The sequence below is a fragment of the Artemia sp. Qi Xiang Cuo genome, chromosome 18 (assembly GCF_049724085.1).
Source record: "Artemia sp. Qi Xiang Cuo chromosome 18, ASM4972408v1, whole genome shotgun sequence".
Taxonomy (NCBI): Eukaryota; Metazoa; Arthropoda; class Branchiopoda; order Anostraca; family Artemiidae; genus Artemia; species Artemia sp. Qi Xiang Cuo.
In genome coordinates, this window is record NC_142811.1 from 25,424,360 (window position 1) to 25,445,074 (window position 20,715).

Sequence of the window (20,715 nt, forward strand, 5' to 3'; positions counted from 1 at the left end):
ATAATAATTTTGAGATAGGAATTAAGGTAAAAAAATTTTAAAAGTCAGATAACAAAAACTTAGGTGTCGTCACAACCCCCCAGGGCCCGGGAGTAAACGTTGTAAGTTATGCCCTGGGGTATATATTGTTTGTATGAAAGGGATCCTAGTATAAACTTCAGAGAGGGCTAATTTGATTGGATTTTGAAAGTTCAAAAAATAAAATCAAATAATATACCATTACGCCATGACGTCATGAAATAAAATCATTACGCCATGACATCATGATTACTATATAAAAGGCCATAAAAAAAACAAAGGTTTCATCCAACTGATGGTTACATAATTGTTTCATCCAAGCAAGCTACACGCAAGTTAAACAAACAGTACTACATAAAAAACAGAGTTAGCATCTTGAAAAGAGAAAAGCAAAGGTATTCAACGGACCAGGTGTATCGAGAAGTAAAAATTGAGAGAGCCAAACAAAACAGCAAGGAACATTAATGACAATGATGAAGTTTATAGAGAAGCAAAAATTGAGCTAGGTAGACAAAAGATCAAGGAGCGTTATCACAATGATGATGTTTATAGAGAAGCAACAATTGAGCAAGCTAGACAAAAGATCAAGAAGCGTTATCAAAATCATGAAGATTACCGAAAAAAATATAAGAAAAACGTTACTACCAGAATAATGGGTAGATACTGGGATGACGAAGGCTATAATAAAAAAATTGAAACCTCTGCGAGGTTTTACCAAAGAACGTTTAAGGACAAAGTGAAAAATTTCATTGAGAAACACAAGAAGATGGCAAAAATGCAGTCTGATCTTCGTAAATTGAGAAACATTTTACGTATATTTTACCAGGATCACGAAAAGTATTCAAAATTACAGATTAAATTCTCTTTGAAAGAGTGGATGATGCTGTTGTTGGCAATATCCATCCTGATATCTGCAAGCTCTATCCAAAGGATATTGAATTATGTGAAATTATTTTTGAAATCCTTGAAAATAATATAGCATTAAAGTTTTCAACTGACAAAATGGTTAATTTCTACCTTGACGGCTTGGATTATTGTGAAATCAATTACAGAGACACATGAAAGCATGGACATTCGTTGTACTGTAGCCCAAGTGAAGGATGTCAGAGGTAATTGCGTTCTCTAAGGGCACTAGCTCAAAATTTTCCTGTCTTGACCTGGTTCATTAATAGCGTATATAAGGCAGTATCAAAATCTGAGATTATACAAAATATTAATCTACTAAAAGTCGAGTGTTCGTACAAGGAGCTAAGTGATTATTTAGAAGAAGTGTCAAGTAGACTCGATTGTAATAGTCAAGACGTCATCAATGGTGATAGCAATATTAGAGTTTCTGTAGATGAAAATACAGTAATAAAGTTATTTGGTGAGAGCCTTTATAAGGTAGCTAACATCAGGGATGTATACCCCAAAATGTATTGTGACAGTTGCGAGCAGATGAAGACAAAATGCCAATTGAAGAGTCTAAGATCCTTTCATATAGGAAAGATTTTGATGTAATCTAGGCCACGATTTTAGAACACCTCCAACAGGACATACCCGAAGATGACAGAGAACAGCTGAATGATTGTACAGGTTCGAAAGGGGATGTCATAGATTCATTCTCTGTCTGTGATTACTGTGCTGGGAAAATGTTGAAAAGTCGGGAGAATGTCCGATCAGTCAGGATCAGTATTAAACAGCCTTCATATCGACTGTACACCGGAATCTATAAAGTGTCTAAATAATTCTGAAATGTCAGTGATTCGATATGTAATGCCTTGTCTTATGATCATCAGATTAGGGCCTTTAGCTGCGTTGAAGATACCTAGAACCGAACTTGTTGACGTTCTTAAGGGTAGAACAGTATAACTACCTGTTGATGTGCATATAGTAAAGAACGAACTCTAGCCAATAATAAATTTATGAACGAACTCTAAATAAGCATGCGCATGATGATGCAACACACTTATATATTGATCTGATATCACATGCATGTGCAATAAAGCTAACAGGTATAACTCAGCCAACAGCTACAGGAAGAATTAAGCGAACACCTGCAGATACAAATAAGCCAACAGCTATAGATAAGGCTAAGCCAGCAGCTGCAGGTACAACTAAGCCAACAGCTGAAGTTGTGCTTTTTCTGCATTATAACTTGCCCCATATGGACTGGATTTACTAAGCACTTGAGTGCACTTACTAAGAAACATGTGAGAATGATTATGGGCAGAGAATACAGGGTTTAAACGTTAGGTAAGGTTTTCATCTGGAGGGGAATTTATACTTTCAGAATTCTTAACACTTGTGTCATCACCGCTGTTTTGCCAATCAGAGTAGCATTGTCAGCTTTAATTTTGATAATTCCTATAGGAAAGCAAATAAATTCTTATTCCGTATATAAGCATTTTTACCGTATATTTTTTATGACAGTTTGGCCTCACTTCTGTCCTAATCCTTAACAGTATTTTCAGTAGCAGGTGATGTATTTTCAAAATTGTTACTACTGAATTGTCAGAATTGTGTAATCACCACTATTTTTACCAATCAAAGTAGCATTGTCAGCGATAACATCCTGCTCACTTCCGATACCTTTCTCATGTTCCGAGCCAGCGTCATCATGTTTATCGTTTCCGACCTTGTCTAAACGAAGTTCCTCAAAGTGTTTCACAGCTTTATCCCAAAAAACTTCAACGGTATCTAGAACTTTGTAGCCTTTCTTCCGCTCTAAATAAAAAAGAAGTCCGACAGCAACTGATGCTGGAAGAACCAATCCAACGATCACAAATATTGACAACATTACGATGATTGATAACAACTTCACTAAATATTCAACAATCACAAATATTGATAACAAAACGTTGATTGATAACAAAACGATGATTGATAACAAAACGATGATTGATATAACCGAAAGATTTTCCGAAATCATTTTACCGAAAGAATTACAAAGTTACATAAACGAATCAAATCGTTTCTAATTCTTACCCTTTTTAATTTGTTTTGAAAAAATATCTATTGGAGGTAATTTTTCACAGATATCGATTCTGTTCAGCTCTTACAGACAGGATATTTTTACAACTGCTGTTAAATCGAAAATCGCAGTTAAATTAAACACAGTTTTAATTTTTTTAATCTAGTTTTGTGAGTTTTGTAATATTTAGTAAAACTTTCCAAAAGCAACTTTTCAGAAGATACCTGTGCTATGTTATTTTGTACATAGCATTTGTGCTATGTACAAATGTTTGATTCGTTCAAGTAACTTTGTAATTCTTTCGGTAAAATGATTTCGGAAATTCTTTCGGTAATATCAAACATCGTTTTGTTATCAATCATCGTTTTGTTATCAATCAACGTTTTGTTGTCAATATTTGTGATTGTTGAGTATTTAGTGAAGTTGTTATCAATCATCGCTTTGTTATCAATATTTGTGATCGTTAGATTGGTTCTTCCAGCATCAGTTGGCTGTCGGACTTCTTTTTTATTTTGAGCGGAAGAAATGCTACAAAGTTCTAGATACCGTTGAAGTTTTTTGGGATAAAGCTGTGAAACACTTTGAGAAACTTCGTTTAGACAAGGTCGGAAACGATAAACATGATAACGCTGGCTCGGAACATGAGAAAGGTATCGGAAGTGAGCAGGATGTTATCGCTGACAATGCTACTTTGATTGGTAAAAACAGTGGTGATTACACAATTCTGACAATTCAGTAGTAACAATTTTGAAAATACATCACCTGCTACTGAAAATACTGTTAAGGATTAGGACAGAAGTGAGGCCAAACTGTCATAAAAAAATATACGGTAAAAATGCTTATATACGGAATAAGAATTTATTTGCTTTCCTATAGGAATTATCAAAATTAAAGCTGACAATGCTGCTCTGATTGGCAAATGCTACTTCGTTTAGACAAGGTCGGAAACAATAAACATAATAACGCTGGCTCGGAACATGAGAAAGGTATCAAAAGTGAGCAGGATGTTATTGCTGACAATGCTACTTTGATTGGCTTACATTACATCAAAACCTTTCCTATATGATAGGGATCTTAGACTCTTCAATTGGCATTTTGTCTTCATCTGCTCGAAACAGTCACAATACATTTTGGGGTATTCATCCCTGATGTTAGCTACCTTATCAAGGCTCTCCCCAAATAACTTTATTATTGTATTTTCATCTACGGAAACTCTAATATTGCTATCACCGTTGATGACGTCTTAACTATTACTATAGAGTCTACTTGACGCTTCTTCTAAATAATCACTTAGCTCCTTGTACGAACCCTCCACTTTTAGTAGATTAATATTTTGTATTATCTTAGATTTTGATACTGCCTTATATACCCTATTAATGAAACAGGTCAAGACAGGAAAATTTGGAGCTAGTGCCCTTAGAGAACGTAAATAGCTCTGACATCCCTCATTTGGGCTACAGAGTACAACGAATGCTCATGATTTCTTGTGTCTCTGTAATTGATTTCACAATAATCCAAGCCGTCAAGGTAGAAATTCACCATTTTGTCAGTTGAACACTTTAATGCTATATTATTTTCAAGAATTTCAAAAAGAATTTGACATAATTCAATATCGGGATGGATATTGCCAAGTAACCTGCTGCCCAATTTTTTTTTTTTTTGAATGTTTACTCAAACTGTTGTAGGTGTGTTCATCCCTCATAATCTCCTTGTCAGATCTAGTTTCAGAGCATTTTCCAATAGTTGTCTTGTACTTTTCCGGACAGCTTGTTCTACAACATAGATCATTTTTTGCCAAATATTCAGTAGAACTAAAAGAACTGTTTAAAAAACAGCTAGAAATTTTTTTCTTGAGGAAAAATTCCAGGAATTTGTTCTAAATTATCAGGTTCGTTTTCACCATAATTGAAAAACATTGCTTATCCTTCGCTGTTGATAGATATGCTTGTATATATATTTTTTTTACTGCTACATAAACTGCATTTGCTCCTTCCAAAATTAATATACGAATTTTCTAAGAAGTACGCCTCCGTATATTCACTGTGTTGTCCAATATTTTCCATTGCATCTATAAACTGTTCCGCAATTGCCAATCCATACCTTGGAAGCTTTTCATTAAACTGACAACACTTCTTTTGGATAGTACTATGAAGTTTTGGCAGAGCATTTCTGGCCGACTTTTCAACAGCATCCGCTTTTTCAAAGAGAATTTAATCTGTAATTTTGAATACTTTTCGTGATCCTGGTAAAACATACGTAAAATGTTTCTCCATTTACGAAGATCAGACTGCATTTTTGCCATCTTCTTGTGTTTCTTAATGGAATTTTTCACTTTGTCCTTAAGCGTTCTTTGGTACAACCTCGCAGAGGTTTCAATTTTTTATTATAACTTTTGTCACCCCAGTATCTACCCATTATTCTGGTAGTAACTTTTTTCTTATATTTTTTTTCGGTAATCTTCATGATTTTGATAACGTTCCTTGATCTTTTTTCTAGCTTGCTTCATTTTTGCTTCTCTATAAACTTCATCATTGTGATTAATGTTCCTTGCTGTTTTGTTTGGCTCTCTCAATATTTACTTCTCGATACGCCTGGTTGGTTGAATACCTTTGATTTTCTCTTTTCAAGATGCTATCTCTGTTTTTTATGTAGTACTGGTTTTTTTTTAACTTGCGTGTAGCTTGCTTGGATGAAACAATTATGTAACCATCAGTTGGATGAAACCATTGTTTTTTTTATGGCCTTTTATATAGTAATCATGATGTCATGGCGTAATGATTTTATTTCATCACGTCATGGCGTAATGGTATATTATTTGATTTAATTTTTTGAACTTTCAATATCCAATCAAATGAGCCCTCTCTGAAGTTTATACAAGCATCCGTTTCATACGAACAATATATGCCCCAGGGCATAGCTTACAACGTATATCCCCGGGCCCTGGGGGGCTGTGACGACACCTGAGTTTTTGTTATCTGAGTTTTAAAATTTTTTTAACTTAATTCCTATCTCAAAATTATTATTGGATGCATTTGGGGAAAAGGGGCGTGGGGGCTGGTTGCCCTCCAATGTCTTTTGACTCGAAAAAACTTAACTAGAACTTTCAGTTTCAAATCAAATGAGCCATCTCTGAATATTTTTACGAGCACCTCTTCAATAAGAACCATATATTCCCCAAGGGCATAAATTACAACACCTGCCCTCGGGCCCGGGGGGGGGGGGCTGTTTTGACCCCTGAGTTTTCGTTATATGGTCTTTGATCTATTTTAAAAAATGGAGGGGGGGGTGCTAGGTGCGCTCCAATCTCTTTTGACTCTTAAAAAGTAAACTAAAACTTTCAATTTCCAATCAAATTATCCCTCTTTGACGCTTATAAGAAAATCCCTTCCAGAAGAACCATATATACCCCTTGGGCATAACTTACAACGCCTGCCCCCGGGCCATTGGGGGTTGTGTCGACACCGAATTTTTTTTTATATAACCTTTGAACTATTTTTAATAAAATGGCTATCTTAAAATTGTTATTGGATGCATTTGGGAAAATAGGGCTTAGGGGGGGGGGGGGAAGCTGGTTACCCTCCAATATCTTATGACACTTAAAAAGTGAACAAGAACTTTCAATTTCCAATCAAATGAGCCCTCTTTGAAGTTCATACGCGCATTCCTTCCATGAGAACCATATATGCCCCCAGAGCATAACTTATAACTCTTGTCCCTGAAGACTGTGGGGGGATTGTCCTGCTGAAACATATAATTTCCAGAACTTTCGACTATGTTGAACAAAATGGCTATACCAAAATTTTGATTGGATGTGTTATGGGAAATGGTGGGCGTGGAAGGGGTGTCAGTTTCCTTAGAATCACTTTCGACTATTAAAAAGCGAACTAGCCATTTAAATTTCAAATTGAAGTAGCCCTTTCTGAAGTTTCTACGACATATATGTTGCCTTTGTATATATGTTGCATTTGTATGTTGCCTATACAAAACCTTATATGCCCCCAGAGCACAACTTACAACCCTTGCCCCAAGGGCTGTGGGGGAGTTGTCACCTTTAAAGACCTAATTTCCAGAACTTAAAACTACGTTTAATAAAATGGCTGTCTCAAAATTTTGATTGGATGTGCTTGGGGAAAAGGTGGGCGTGAGAGAGGGGGAGGGGGTAGTTGTCCTCAAATCACATTCGACTATTAAAAAGGGCACTAGCCCTTTGAATTCACAATCGACTTAGCCTTTTTAGAAGTTTCTACGACACCATCTTCTATAAAAACTTATATGCCCCCTGGGTATAACTTAAAACCCTTGCCTTGAGGGTTGTGATGGAGTGTCCTCCTCAAAAACATATTCTTTATCTAAAATCAATTACGCTGAACAAAATGATTATTTCAAAATTTTGATTGGATGTGTTTGGGGGACTAATGGGCGTTGGGGGGCTAGTTGCCCTCCAATCACTTTCGACTATTAAAATGGCACTAGCCCTTTGAATTTCCAATCGAATGAGCTTTTTTTTAAGTTTCTGCGACAACGCCTTCTATAAAAACCTTATATGCCCTCAGTCATTGGTTGCCCTCCAATCACTTTCGACTATTGAAAAGGGCACTAGCCCTTTGAATTTTAAATCAAATTAGCCTTTTTTGAAGTTTCTACGACAAAACCTTCAATAAAAACCTTATATACCCACAGGGCATAACTTACAACCCTTACCCCAAGGGTGGTGGAGGAGTTTCCTCCTCTAAAACATATTTTCTATAGGTAAATCAACTACACTGAACAAAATGGCTATCTCAAAATTTTGATTGGACGTGTTTGGGGAATGATTGGCGCGGGAGGGGGGGGGGGTAATTGCCCTCCAATCATTTTTGACTATTGAAAAGGGCACTAGAACTCTCGATTACCAATCGAATGATTCCCTTTTGAAGTTTTTACGACGACCCCTTCCATATGAAGTGCCTCTGGGGAAAACAAAGATAATAAATGATAAGCAGCGCGCTAGTGCTGCCTAAGTAAAGAACGATATGGGCACAACGTGTTTTTTTTTTCTCCATACCCGGGCACTTTGTATCGAAGAAGTTGTCGTAGAAACTTCGAAAAGGGCTCATTCGATTGGAAATTGGAGTGGCTAGTGCCCTTTTAAATAGTCGAAAGTGATTGGAGGGCAACTTGCCCCCCCCCCCAGGCCTATCATTCCCCCAAACACATCGAATCAAAATTTTGAGGTAGCCATTTTGTTCTTCAGAAAGCAGAGATTTTATCTGATAATAGTTTTACTCAGGCGAAGGCGGGGTAGTTGGTTCGGGTAGCCTCCTTCCATTTCCTTAGCACATAGTACCAAGTTGATATTTATGTGTTATTATTATTAATTGATAAATGGCTGCCGTGGCTTTTAAAAAGTTATAAAAGACAGGATGCAAAGTTTGCAAAGAGAGCCTCAGTCTCGCAACTAGAGGAATAGTTATTTGCAACACATCTGCTGGGGGTTGTGGTTGTCTCTGCCATAACCGCTGTGAAATTCTTCAGAGCATTGAGAAAGACAGTATTATAATATGTCAGTGCTCGGTCTACTGTGAGACATTTGCTGATAAACCTGCTTCCCCGCAGATCCCGCCTCCTTCAGAGACTCTTGTTTATTCACCAGTTTTAAGCTTTTTCAGGATCTGTCTACAGTCAGGAATTTTGTCCATCTCCTGTATATCTGCGTGTGCAAACTTCTATTCTACTGTTCATCTTGATCAAGCTAGAAGCCTCCTAACATCTCTAGTGAATCCCACGCATAAATTCCTTGCACGTCGTGGTCCCTCTGTTAAGCAAAGCCTGTCGCAGGATATTTCAGACATCCTTATTTCTGAGGATGCAGCCCCTTACTTGCCAAATCTGAAATTCATCATGGCTGCAAGTGATGCGATACCTGCAATAGATACGGATCAAAATGCTCACTTCAGCCGTGCCATTCAAACCTGGGACCGGCATCTTTTTAGCATTATTGATAAACTTGACTACGTAACAAATAAGGTAGCGGAGACTCCTGCTGTGGTTAAAAAGTGTTGTGACGGAGTACTGAGCGAGGTTTTGAGCTGTATAGATAAAGAAAAACTTAATGATAAATCTTAGCCTCCACTGAATAACAAGTCAGAAACAGTGGGTCTTGTAAAGACCCTTAAAGCGTGAAGCTTTTCTGAAATCGTTGGATGGGGCTAATGGTATAGTGCGGATTTCACTTTCTAAGGAATCAGGATCCCAGCAACCGAATTGGGTCATTCATACGAAAAGACAAAACGCCGAAAACTTAAAAGCCTGTTAGAGTGAAAAGGTCGGTAAAACTGAAGTTTGCAAATTGAGAATTGTTGGTTTATTATCACGAGTGGAATTCCCGATCGATCCAGAAAGTGTGTGTGCTTCTAACCAAGGTATCGAAGAGATACAGCACATCGGTGATTTGAAATCATATCGTGTATACTTCCGTTCGGCGACGGCTAAGTCTCATTATTTGCGTCATAAGATTCACATTGGCTACGAACATATCCGGCTTACTGATTATAAGTTTTACCGCGAATGTGCTACAAAAGCGGGTCGCTAGAGCATATATTGTTGGGCTGCTCTAGCGTGGAACGTTGTCTCAAGTGTTTTGGTAGTAGACAGTCTCATTCTCGGAACAACGCTTGCCTGAATGAACCTTATTGCTTCCATTGTGGATCTCATGAGCATACTGGATTTAGCTTTCGCTGCAAACGGTTGACCGAAAAAGTTCAATGAGTAAAAAATGATTAGTACAAAGATTATATCTCTGAATCTGAATGGATTTGGTGATAAACAGCAGGTATTGCAGTCTATGCTGCGCGATCTGGATATTTTGTGTCTGCAAGAGCATCACCTTCTGAACCACTCTACTAGTCTTTTTTCGAGCCTGTCTCAGCAGTTTAAGTGTTTTATATTTCTAGCTACGCCTACAGGCAGACGCCCATCTGGAGGCGTTTATTCGAGAGATTATTCCAGTTTCAGCGTTTGCCGTTAATCGTTATTTTGATGCTGTTCGAATCCCAGGGATTATCGTTTTCGCGTGCTATTTACCAACAAACGTGCTATATATCATACTATTGATTCGAATTTTGATTTCAACTTTGCATATTTAGAATTATAGTGATTTGTGGTGAAAGTTCCATCAGATTTCCAGTGGCTTATTTGCCGGGATTTTAACTGCAATCTTGCTATTAATTTTGTCCCCTCCTCCGCTCTTTTATCTTTGTTTTTGGTTTTTACTATAGTTTCAAAAGATGCGGATTTTACGTATGTCCATAATTCTGGTTCTTGCTCTAATCTAGACCATGTGCTTGTTTCAAATGCAGCGTTATTGCCAAAGCCTGTTCATGTTGGATTGGATATGCCTATTAGTGACCATTTTACCTTTCTTTTCATTTAAATGTTCAAATTCCATCGTTTAAAATTATCCATCGTTCTAGTCAAATTGTAAATAAAATGATCTGGGATCGGGAAAAAATTTGCAAATATCATGAAGAATCAGACGCTCTTTTAGCTAAAATAATTGTAAATTATTCTAAGGATGTTGATCAAATTGAAATTGGTCTATTTTACCTTGAATTGTTCATAGTTTAAAAGTTGGGGCTAATAAAGCATTTACGACTGATTCTTTCCGTCGTGGATCTCGTGTTTTAGGTTGGAACCTTACCCAATTTTAAAGCAGAGCCAAAAGAATGCATTTCAAGCTTGTTACCTTTGGAATTGTGCGGGAAAACCGCGATCTGGACCATTTTATGATGGTATGAAATTAACTAAAGACGTTTTCGGGCTGAGTTGCGTTTGCATAATGAAATTATAAAAGATGAATTTTGTTCAAGGATTACTAATGATAAGAATGAGCTTTGGAGTTTGATTAATTCTAGACGTCGTAATAATAATTGTTCACCGGATTCTGATAGTTCCCTGAAACTCAATGATTGGATAACTCATTATACTCATGTTTTTTCATCCGGTGATGCGACAGTTGAATCACGGCTTGACTCTTTATTTTCGGAAGAAATTTCAAAGCCCGGCCCAAATAATAAAATATCTGTTTCTGTTGAAGATGTAACGGCAGCAATTAAAGCTCTGAAAAGAAAGCATTCTTTTGATCATGATAGTGTACATTCAAACCATATAAAATGGGCATCCCCCAAAGCAATCCTTCTTCTCGCTACTCTTTTTACTATTATTCTTTCTTCTGGAGTTCTTCCAACTAGCTTTTCTCGTGCTACCACTTCACCCCTTTAAAAAAAAATAGGAAATACAAATCGATGTTCTGATTACAGGCCGATTACTGTTTCGTGCCAGATTAGCAAAGTTTTTTAGTTAGTTTTATTAAAATATTTGGAGTCTTGTAACCAAGGCCTGAATCAAATTAGGTTCCGTAAGGGGTTAAGCAGTAATGATGCTCATACCCTCATGTCAAGAATAATATCCCTTTGTAAGCAATGGGATAGAGTTTATACTCTTGCGTTAGATTTTGCGGCGGTGTATGATTCAATTATCCATCCTTAGGCTATGACTGCACTTCTGAAGAATAATGTTCCACTACCAGTAGTTTTGGTTTTAAAAAAGTGGTATGACTCCTCTCGTATCCGTATTAAGTGGAAGAATCAGTTTAGTGATTGTAATGTTAAGTTATGTAGGGGGCTGAGGCAAGGAAGCATTATTTCTCCTTGGATTTTCAATATTACTGTTTCTGGGCTACTTAATCAAATTCAGTTGACTTTTATTTATGGTAAAGGTTATGTTTTGTCGTGGATTGCTTACGCAGATGATTTACTCCTTTTGAGTTGATCACTTCAGTCACTTCAACAAAATGTAGATTTTTTAGCAAAGGTTTTTAGTGAGAATGGACTTCGTTTTCACCCTGAAAAGTGTCAGTTTTTAATTCTTGGTCCAAAGGCTAATGATCTCGTTAATTCAGAAATTTCTGTTCGTATTTATGATAGCATCTTAAAACCTTTGGAATCTTTTTTATATCTTGGTGTGCCTTATGGACCAACTTTAGCTCTATGCCATGCTTCTATTTCTAAAGCAGTTAAAAGTAGAATAGCGCCTAGTTTCGGGGCAGTAATTTGTCTTCACGATCTTCTTTCTCGGAAATCACTGGCTCGGGTATATAATACTGTCGCTTTGCCTCAGATTTTACTTTTTTCATTGCTTCTCCCATTTTTTAGAATTAGCAATATTGCGCATGTAAAAACCACATTTTTTAATTTTGCTAAGTTCCTTTGCCACTTTTCTAAATCTGAATCAAATACTTTTTTTAATGAATACATAAAAAATAAAAAACCCTGTTGATCTGTTGGAGAAAAAGCAAAAGAAATTTTAATCCAAATTACCTCTGTTTTCTCATAATTTATATAAAGCTTCGCATGAAGCTTAATTAATTTTTTTTTATTATTATTATTATTAATCATTGAATGAAGTGTTAATTCGTGAAGTGTTAATTCTAAGTATTAATTTATTATTAATTGAATGAAATGTTAATTTGTGTGGTAAGTTTGATTGAAGGCTTTTGCGTACTTGTTGTTATATATTTTAAAAGAATTTAATGGGCTGTTGATTAGCGATTATTTTCTTTAAAATGTTTACTCTTCGTATTCGGAGGAAATAAAAAGTTTGAATTGAATTGAACTAAATAAATAAATTAAAAAAATTTGTTTTTAACTGAAATTAAGAGGTGACATTAAAACTTAAAAAGAACAGAAATTATTCCGTATATGAAAGGGGCTATCACCACCTCAACGCCCCAATCTTTACACTAAAGTTTTTTATTACTTTAAAAAGTAGACTTTTGACAAAGAATCAAACTTTAGCGTAAAGAGTGAGGCGTTGAGGAGGGGACAGCCCCTTTCATATACGGAACAATTTGTGTTCGTTTTAAGGTTTAATGTCGCTCCTTACTTTCGGTTAAAAAAATTGGTTTTTGTTATTTAGTTTCTGAACGTTTTTCAACTAACGCAGGTTCGAATTTGCCTCACCATACATGAAAAATTAAAACGAAATTTGCGTATCTTTTTCGACAGATTTATTCCATATATGAAAGGTTGACCTCAACTCAATACCTTGCTCGTTACGCTAAAGCTATTAGTGCTTTTAAAAAAGCTTCCTATTCTAATTAAGCGGTTCCCGTGTTTCAGCAGCCGTTTTTAAAAAAATTGGGACAAACAGTCAAACTTTAGCGTAAGGAGCAAGGAATTGAGGATGGGACAACCCTCCATATATGGAATAATTTATGTTGGCTTTGAATTTTAATGTTGTTCCTTACATCAATTAAAAAACTTATTATTTTTATTTATTTAATTTCTGATCGTTTTTCAAATAATGCCAGTAAATCTGGATCCCCCTCCATGAAATATACCCCCACCCCCTCACGGAAAATTCCTTCATGGAAATTTCATCCAACGTGAAGTACTCCCCCTCCCTGTCATATTCCCTCCAGACAGTTCCATCCTCGCTGAAAATTCTCCCCTCCCCGTAAAATTAGTTGCGGACGATTCAGCCTGAAAAATTCTTCTTAGCATTCTTTCATTTGAATCAGACTTTAATCTCTATTCGGTTTCTCGATAGCTCCAGAAGTGCCCAATTCTGCAGAAATTATTTCCCGTAAATCGAACACGCGGAAAATAGCCCCTGAGTAATTCCCCCGGAACATCTCCACATGTAAAATTTGACAAAGAGAATGTAATACAATTAAAAAGAATTTCGTATAGCAATTCTGTCAAATCCCCCGTGTAAAATTTTCCCTAAAAAATTTACTCCCCGGAAATTTCCCTCCCCAAGGAAAATTTTCCCTATAGAAATCTATCCCAAACACACCCTCTACCCGAAAAATGTCTGTATACTTCCCAATAACAAATACTATAAGTAAACAATTGGCAAATTTAATATCTTACAGGCCTCTTTCCACGAACTGTGGGGGGTCATTTTACGCCTAAAGACATAGTCATCTGATCTTTCAACTATGCTGAACAAAATTGCTATCTCAAAATTTTGATCAATTAACTTTGGGAAAAAATGGGCGTGGGAGGAGGCCCAGTTGCCCTCCAATCTTTTTGCTCAAATAAAAAGGGTACTAGAACTTTTAATTATCGTTCGAATACACCCTCTCTCGATCTTCTAGGACCATTATTTCAACACGGTCACCCCTAGGAAAAAATACTTAAAATAAAAAAAAATAAACACGCATCAGTGATCTGTTTTCTGGCAAAAATAGCAAAATTAGACATTTTTGTAAATAGAAGCTTGCAACTTCTACAGTAGGATTTTCTGGTATGTTCAATATTATGACGTGATTTTCATTAAGATTCCTTGAATTTTAGGGGTTGTTCCCCCTATTTCAAAATCAGGCAAATTTTCTCAGGCTCGTAACTTTTTATGGGTAACGTTAAATCTGATGAATTCTATATATTTGGAATCAGCATAATAAGTTGATTCTTTTGATGCATCTACTGATATTAAAATTCCAATTTTTAGAGTTTCGGTCACTATTGAGACGAGTCGCTCCTTACTTACAGTTCATTACCACAAGCTGTTTGATCATTCCAGAAGACAGCACTCAACATGAAAATTTCAGATTTACAAGTTACATATTGTACCATAATTCAATTGGATTTGTGTAGTTTTTTGTCACCATATCTGAGTTATCTAGGACTTTAACACAACAGCAAATACAATATTCGTATGTGAGTTTTTCGTCACTTCCTTTTTATTGTAGTTGTGTAGTGTTTTTATTTTATCTGTTTACGATAATTTCAAATATCTTTTAGCTGTTTAGTCTAATATTTCTTTTTTATCACGTTGATAGGGGGTTTCCAAACGTGAAGCCGAAATATTTGAGCAATCTTTATCATATATCGTTTCACTGTCTAAGCTAGAAATTTTACCTATTATTTATATATTTTTATTTCATTTTATTTATCACGGATACCGGATAATGTATGTTCGTGTTATTTTTAATGTCCCATTTACTTTCATTGGACAAAAAATTGCGTTTATTTAACACGCATCTCCTGTTTTCACTTGAAAGTGATGAATTTCTTCGAAACTATTTAAATTTATTCATTACCTTTTTCATGGCTCGATCTACTCTCAATTTACTGTTACTTTCACGCAACTTTTGTTTGTTTGACACTTTTATCAGCCAATAAACTAACGCAAAAATATTAATTTGTAGTTGAAATCGACAGTAATATTCGAAAAGAAGTAGACAATACATAGTAAAAGAAGTAGAAGAACAAAAGAAGAAGCCTTCTTTTCAGTAAGTGTCCAAATTAAGAATTAGTGGAATAGGTTATAATCCTATCTTCGGTTGGTTTTCCACCATTCTTTTTGCGTCTTCTTCGAAGTAACTGAGAAGAGTATATAAGTAGCAATGAATAGTTTGATCGTATCCTGGTTTAAACAGAATCACAGGAACAAAATTATGTCATACTGACAACGTACTAGTTCAGACAAAATAATCCATGGTGTCTAGCTGAGAGAATTGCGCAGAACCTAGGGGCCTTCATATACACCCTAATCTTAAGACCGATGTAACTTTTCTAGATTTATCCTGTATTCTTCGGAACTGGTGCATTATATGGGCACTTCTAAAAAGTCAAGTTTGGTTAATGCTAATGAAATAAAATAGAATTAATATATAATAGTTTATAAACATATTTGGGCTGTATATTTGCACATTAGGGGGGGGGTAGAGCATAGCCTATATTAAATGCGTAACCTAGCCTAACCTAACCTAGGTACCTTTGTCGCCCCCCCCCCTAAACCCCAAAAAATAACAGTTTAAATATCGTAAACGCAATGAAAACCACGCTTTGCATTGTATTTATATGTAAAGGAGTCTCTTGCAATGAACCCGTCTGGCGGGTTTTTCGTGACTGGTTTCCTTGTACAATATATAAAAGTGACCATATAACGCACCAGTAGATATTTTACATACAAATCATCGATTTCTGTCTAGCTCTTTTTCTAATTCAGTGCCCTCTCCTCCCTCCCCAAATAAATTCATGCGGGCAAATTACAAAATGCTAATACACTTGTGGCCAAAAATATTCTGGCAACAAAAAAGAATCGGACACTCCCACACTCTCTCTCTCGTTCAACGTTTCTAATTTCTTGTGTTGCTAAAGAGAAAAGGCACTCATTTCGTTAGGAAATGATTTTTTTTTTTTTTTTTCACAGCTCTGTTTTGGTTGTATCAGTACTTTATCAGCCATTGTTTCTGCATCACCTACAAAAACCTTACCTTGGAGAGGACTCCAAATTAATGGAGTTCCCCCATCGGGGGGGGGGAGACTTAGCCACTGCTCCGAGGACTCCTTAGCTGTCTGTAAAATAGCAAAGGGGAGCCTTCTTAGGTACTTAGGCACTATATGGGCCTTTACAAGAAAACCTGTCACGAAAAACCCGTTTTTAACGGGTCAATTCAACCCGTATAGGGTAATGCAATGTATATCGTGGTTTTCATTGCGTTACGAGATTGAAACTGTTGTTTTTTGGAGTTTAGGAGGGGAAAAAGGTACCTAGGTTAAGTTAGGTTAGGTTACGTATTTAATATATGCTACGCTTTACCCCCCTCCCCCTCCTAATGCGCAAATATATAGCCCAAATTTGTTTATAAACTATTATATATTCATCCTACTTTATTTTATTTCATTAGCATTAACCAAACTTGACTTTTCAGAAAGGCCCTTATAATACACGAGTACCCCTTTTTATTTCAAAAATGTTTTGAAAAAGACATATTTAAGTTTTACGTGTTTAACAGTTTAATTCTGGAATGGGAAGAAAAGCCCTTTGAAAATTTTTCAACTTAACCAAAGAGGTGGCATATTACTGTGTTATATTGTGAAATTTTTACTGGTTATCAACTCTTTGTGTTTGAAAATAGATGGTAGTCTCCCTCCTTCAGTAAAGATCCTAACTCTTAAACTCAAAACAAAGAGGTTCGTAGAACAAAAATGTTTAAAAAAAAACCCTGCTTCATAAAGCAATGTCTAAAAGTAGAACAGAGGCGGTTTCAGGGGGGCAGAGGGTGCACTTGCCCCTGGCGCAGAAATTTCAGGAGTGCAAAATTTCAAATAAATAATCTAACGGTTCTAATCATTTTGCAATTTTACAAATCTTATTTTTATAAAATAAAGTAGAGCGCACAGTTACTAAATGAAAACAATTAATATATAATTAACTAATTAATAAATGAAAAATAGATAAATCGTAATAATTAAAGGTACTTGTCGGTTACATAATAAACACTCGAAAAGTGAAGTTTGGTTAATGCTAATGAAATAAAACATTATTTGATGAAAATATAACAGTTTAGAAACAAATTTGGGCTCTGTCTGTACACAATAGGGGGGGGGGGTCAAGCATAGCATATACTAAATACGTAGCCTAACCTAACCTAAACAAAATACCAAATAAATACTTAAATAAAATATAGCTAAAATTTATTTTCCAACCCAGTCAAAGCTAATTCTCTGGTATAAAGAAGTTGCTTGACCAGTCTTTTGGCTTACGTTCTCATCATTCGTGATCGAAATTCTCGAGTGTTCATTATATAACCGACAAATATCTAATTATATAATAATAATTAAAATAATTACGTTAAAATAATCAATAGTAGTTAAATAATTTAAATAATAAATTTAAAAATTATAAAAAAAGTAAATGATTAATTAAGTTATAAACTAAAAAAAAAATAATGAAGGAAAATATGGTTAAATTTTGGCCTGGAAGTTTTGAAGGAGACAGATGAAGGGCGCTAATCAAGATTTTGTCCCGGGCGCAAAAGAGACCAGAACCGCCACTGAAGTAGAGCTAGCTAAATCTTGGCGTTAGTAAAATCTCACTGTGAATGAGCATTTAGCGAGATAGAAAAGCGATTTACTGCTGAAAAACCGTTGCAAACTCTAAAATAAAGCTGAATTTGCGCTTCGATTCTCAAACAACTATAAGAATGAAACAAAAATAAATTTTATAAGATCAGTCAATCTTAAAATATTGTCAGAGAGTCGACCTCGAACTATTCGAAGAAATAGCTCTAAAACAAAACAAAAAAGATAGTATTATAGCAACATAGGCTGCAACAATGACCATCTTTTGAATTAAGTTTTCCGTATAATCTAAAAATTTTTTGGTACTTTAGTAGTAGACAGTTCCCAAACATTGTTAAGAGAGGCTTCTTACCATCATGACATGGCACTTGTAGCCAATCATCTCCAATTTTCACAGATACTTTCATCTTCCTTTCTAGCGTATCAAACTGGCGAAGTATGTTGAAGTTCAGTTGTTAAGGCACAGAAACACACCCTCCAAATCTTATCACTGATTGGACAAATACTCCTCAACAGGTTATGTGCAAGAAGGATTGACCCCCCGCCGTAAACATTTCGTTTTGAAATTTAAATTAGCTATTTACAATTTGAAATAAGAATTTGCATAAAAGCAAAGCGATCGTTGCACAATACATAAATAAAGGGCTTGCGTCATTTATTATTATTAGTTCATCATTTCTTCGACATATTAACGTCTAAAGCACGGCAACATGCGAAGAAAATCGATCTGTTCATCATACAGGACATTACGGTGTATTGACTACTTACTGATGCTAAGAATCCGGACCGTATCCGGGATTTTTTTTTGGGGGGGGGGGATAACAAAAAAAAAATATGGGGGGATACAAAAAATTGTAAAAACGCAAAAAAAATTGGTTTATACTCATTTTTATTACGTTTTTACGAGTCGGACATACATTTCGGGGATGGGGGGTTCAAACCCCTTATCTCCCCCTTCGTTACGGCCTTGTAAAGAGCCCAAAAATAATTGCATCAAATTAATATTCTTCTTAACCAGAATTAGCCAAAAGTATATCCTATAATAGAAGGAAACTTATTCTATCTGTTCAGAAAGAAAATATTTAATAGAATGACTGAAGGTTGAGCATCCTAAGTTCCTATTCACTCGCGTATGCACGGTGTCGTTTAAGCCCCGGCTAAAATTCTTAGCTTTTTTCCTATGTTTCCCCATTCCCATCTGATTTTGTAATAATTCCTGGTCACGTAGCAAATAAAAGATGGATAGATAGATAAGATACATATAAATTCAAAACAAAGATCAGACAATACATGCCACTAATCCCCACATCAGCTACACTTTCTGTGAAGGACAGGGAAGATACACATAGGCTACTATTTAAGTAACATCTTATTAACAATAAGTAAAAAAAGGAGAGAAGAAGATAAAGAGGGTGGGATGGGAAAGATTTTAGGTATATATGAGAATTTATTCTAATCGCTCAGAAAAAGACTGGACCGTTTCCAATCGGGCCCAAGCAGTTTGTTTTGTTTCTAAGTATTTCGAAGGTGCCAAAGGTGCGGCTTTTTTTGTGCTGAATCAGGAAGAGTAATTTATTTCCACAAAACATAACACAACTAAAAGATTAAAATCTGATCCTGTTCTTGGCGTATTTGGAATTTAAATATTCTGAGAGCTACAAAGGTGATAATTTGACCGATTAGATCCAAAAGATAAAGTGAATCTAAGGGACCTGGGAAGATCACCATGGAGCTGAAGGAAAGTGAAAGATAATTTGGAAAAAAATTATAGAAATATATTGCAAGAGAGTTGACCTCAAGCCAAAGTAAATCTCCCTTTAACTAGTCCACTAACTTTGAACGACCCTCAATCTCCGTTCTCCCAGAATTACCAAGGGTACTATCATCAGCAAAAGCAACAAGAGGATCCAAAGAAGACAATATATGATTATTGGCACGGGAAATTGCAGGATGACATACACAACAACAATATAAGTGACTATCATCTCTAACTGCGAAAATTAGGTCATTTGCATAAACTAGAAACAATACTGACGCTAGAATAGATTTTTTTTTTTTTTTAGCAAAAACATGATGTTTTGTGGAACAGATAGGCAGAGAACGTCACTTCCTTGTAGTAAGACCTCTATTCTTACTTAGAAATGTAATTATCTGCTGATGGGCTATCAAAAAACGTAGTTATGAGATGCCATTATCAGCTCACAGTTTGTGAATAAACTTTAAACTCATTGCGGCATTCACACCATACTGTAGAGCTTGATCCGCCTACTGAATAGTCGTTTTTCATGATGGAGGGAGGGGTTGAAAACCTCCAGGAAATGGTTTCATCCCATGACTAATCGAATGAGTATCTTACAATTTGAATTTCTTGGCATTTTGACCATCTTAGGGCAAAAATTGATCATTTGTTGAACAAAATGGCTGAAAGTTAAGAATGGTGTGATCTCTTTTTTTACCTAAAAATAGCACTAGATCTTGGGATTTCTGTTCACAGGAGGCCTATTCTAACTTTTTAGCCCTATTCATAAAGACAACAGGTTTGATGAGATTACCTCTGGGACAGAAAAAAGGGAGGGGGGGGGAGAGAAAAACAGGAAACTCAACAGTGCCACAAATGCAAAAAAAAAAATATGATTTTTCCTTGTTATTCAAGATGAGGGACTGAAATTCTCATGTATATGGTTTTTAACCATGGTGATTCTAATGGTGCAGTTTTCATAATGATGCTGAGCCATTTTCGAGGGGTTTCAGGCTCTTTTTCGAACTTACAAAGATTTTTTCACAATAAACTTTGGCTATGATGATTAATCGAAACAATAATTGTCATTCTTGAATTAGCTCCAAATGCTAATTTTTCTCGAGAATTGTTTTTAAAACCCGTTAATAAGC

The 20,715-nt window shown here is 35.7% G+C and overlaps 1 protein-coding gene across 1 annotated transcript in view; it reads right to left on the reverse strand.

Annotated features, from left to right (window-relative positions):
* LOC148941365 (histidine ammonia-lyase-like) overlaps nucleotides 1-18,327 on the reverse strand; it is an 86,002-nt gene extending 67,675 nt beyond the window's left edge. Inside the window, exon 1 of the mRNA XM_089104549.1 lies at nucleotides 18,179-18,327. Coding sequence (XP_088960675.1) covers nucleotides 18,179-18,233 — 55 coding nt within the window. The 5' untranslated portion in view covers nucleotides 18,234-18,327. The remainder of the gene's footprint in view (nucleotides 1-18,178) is intronic.
* Between the last annotated feature and the right edge of the window lie 2,388 nt (nucleotides 18,328-20,715).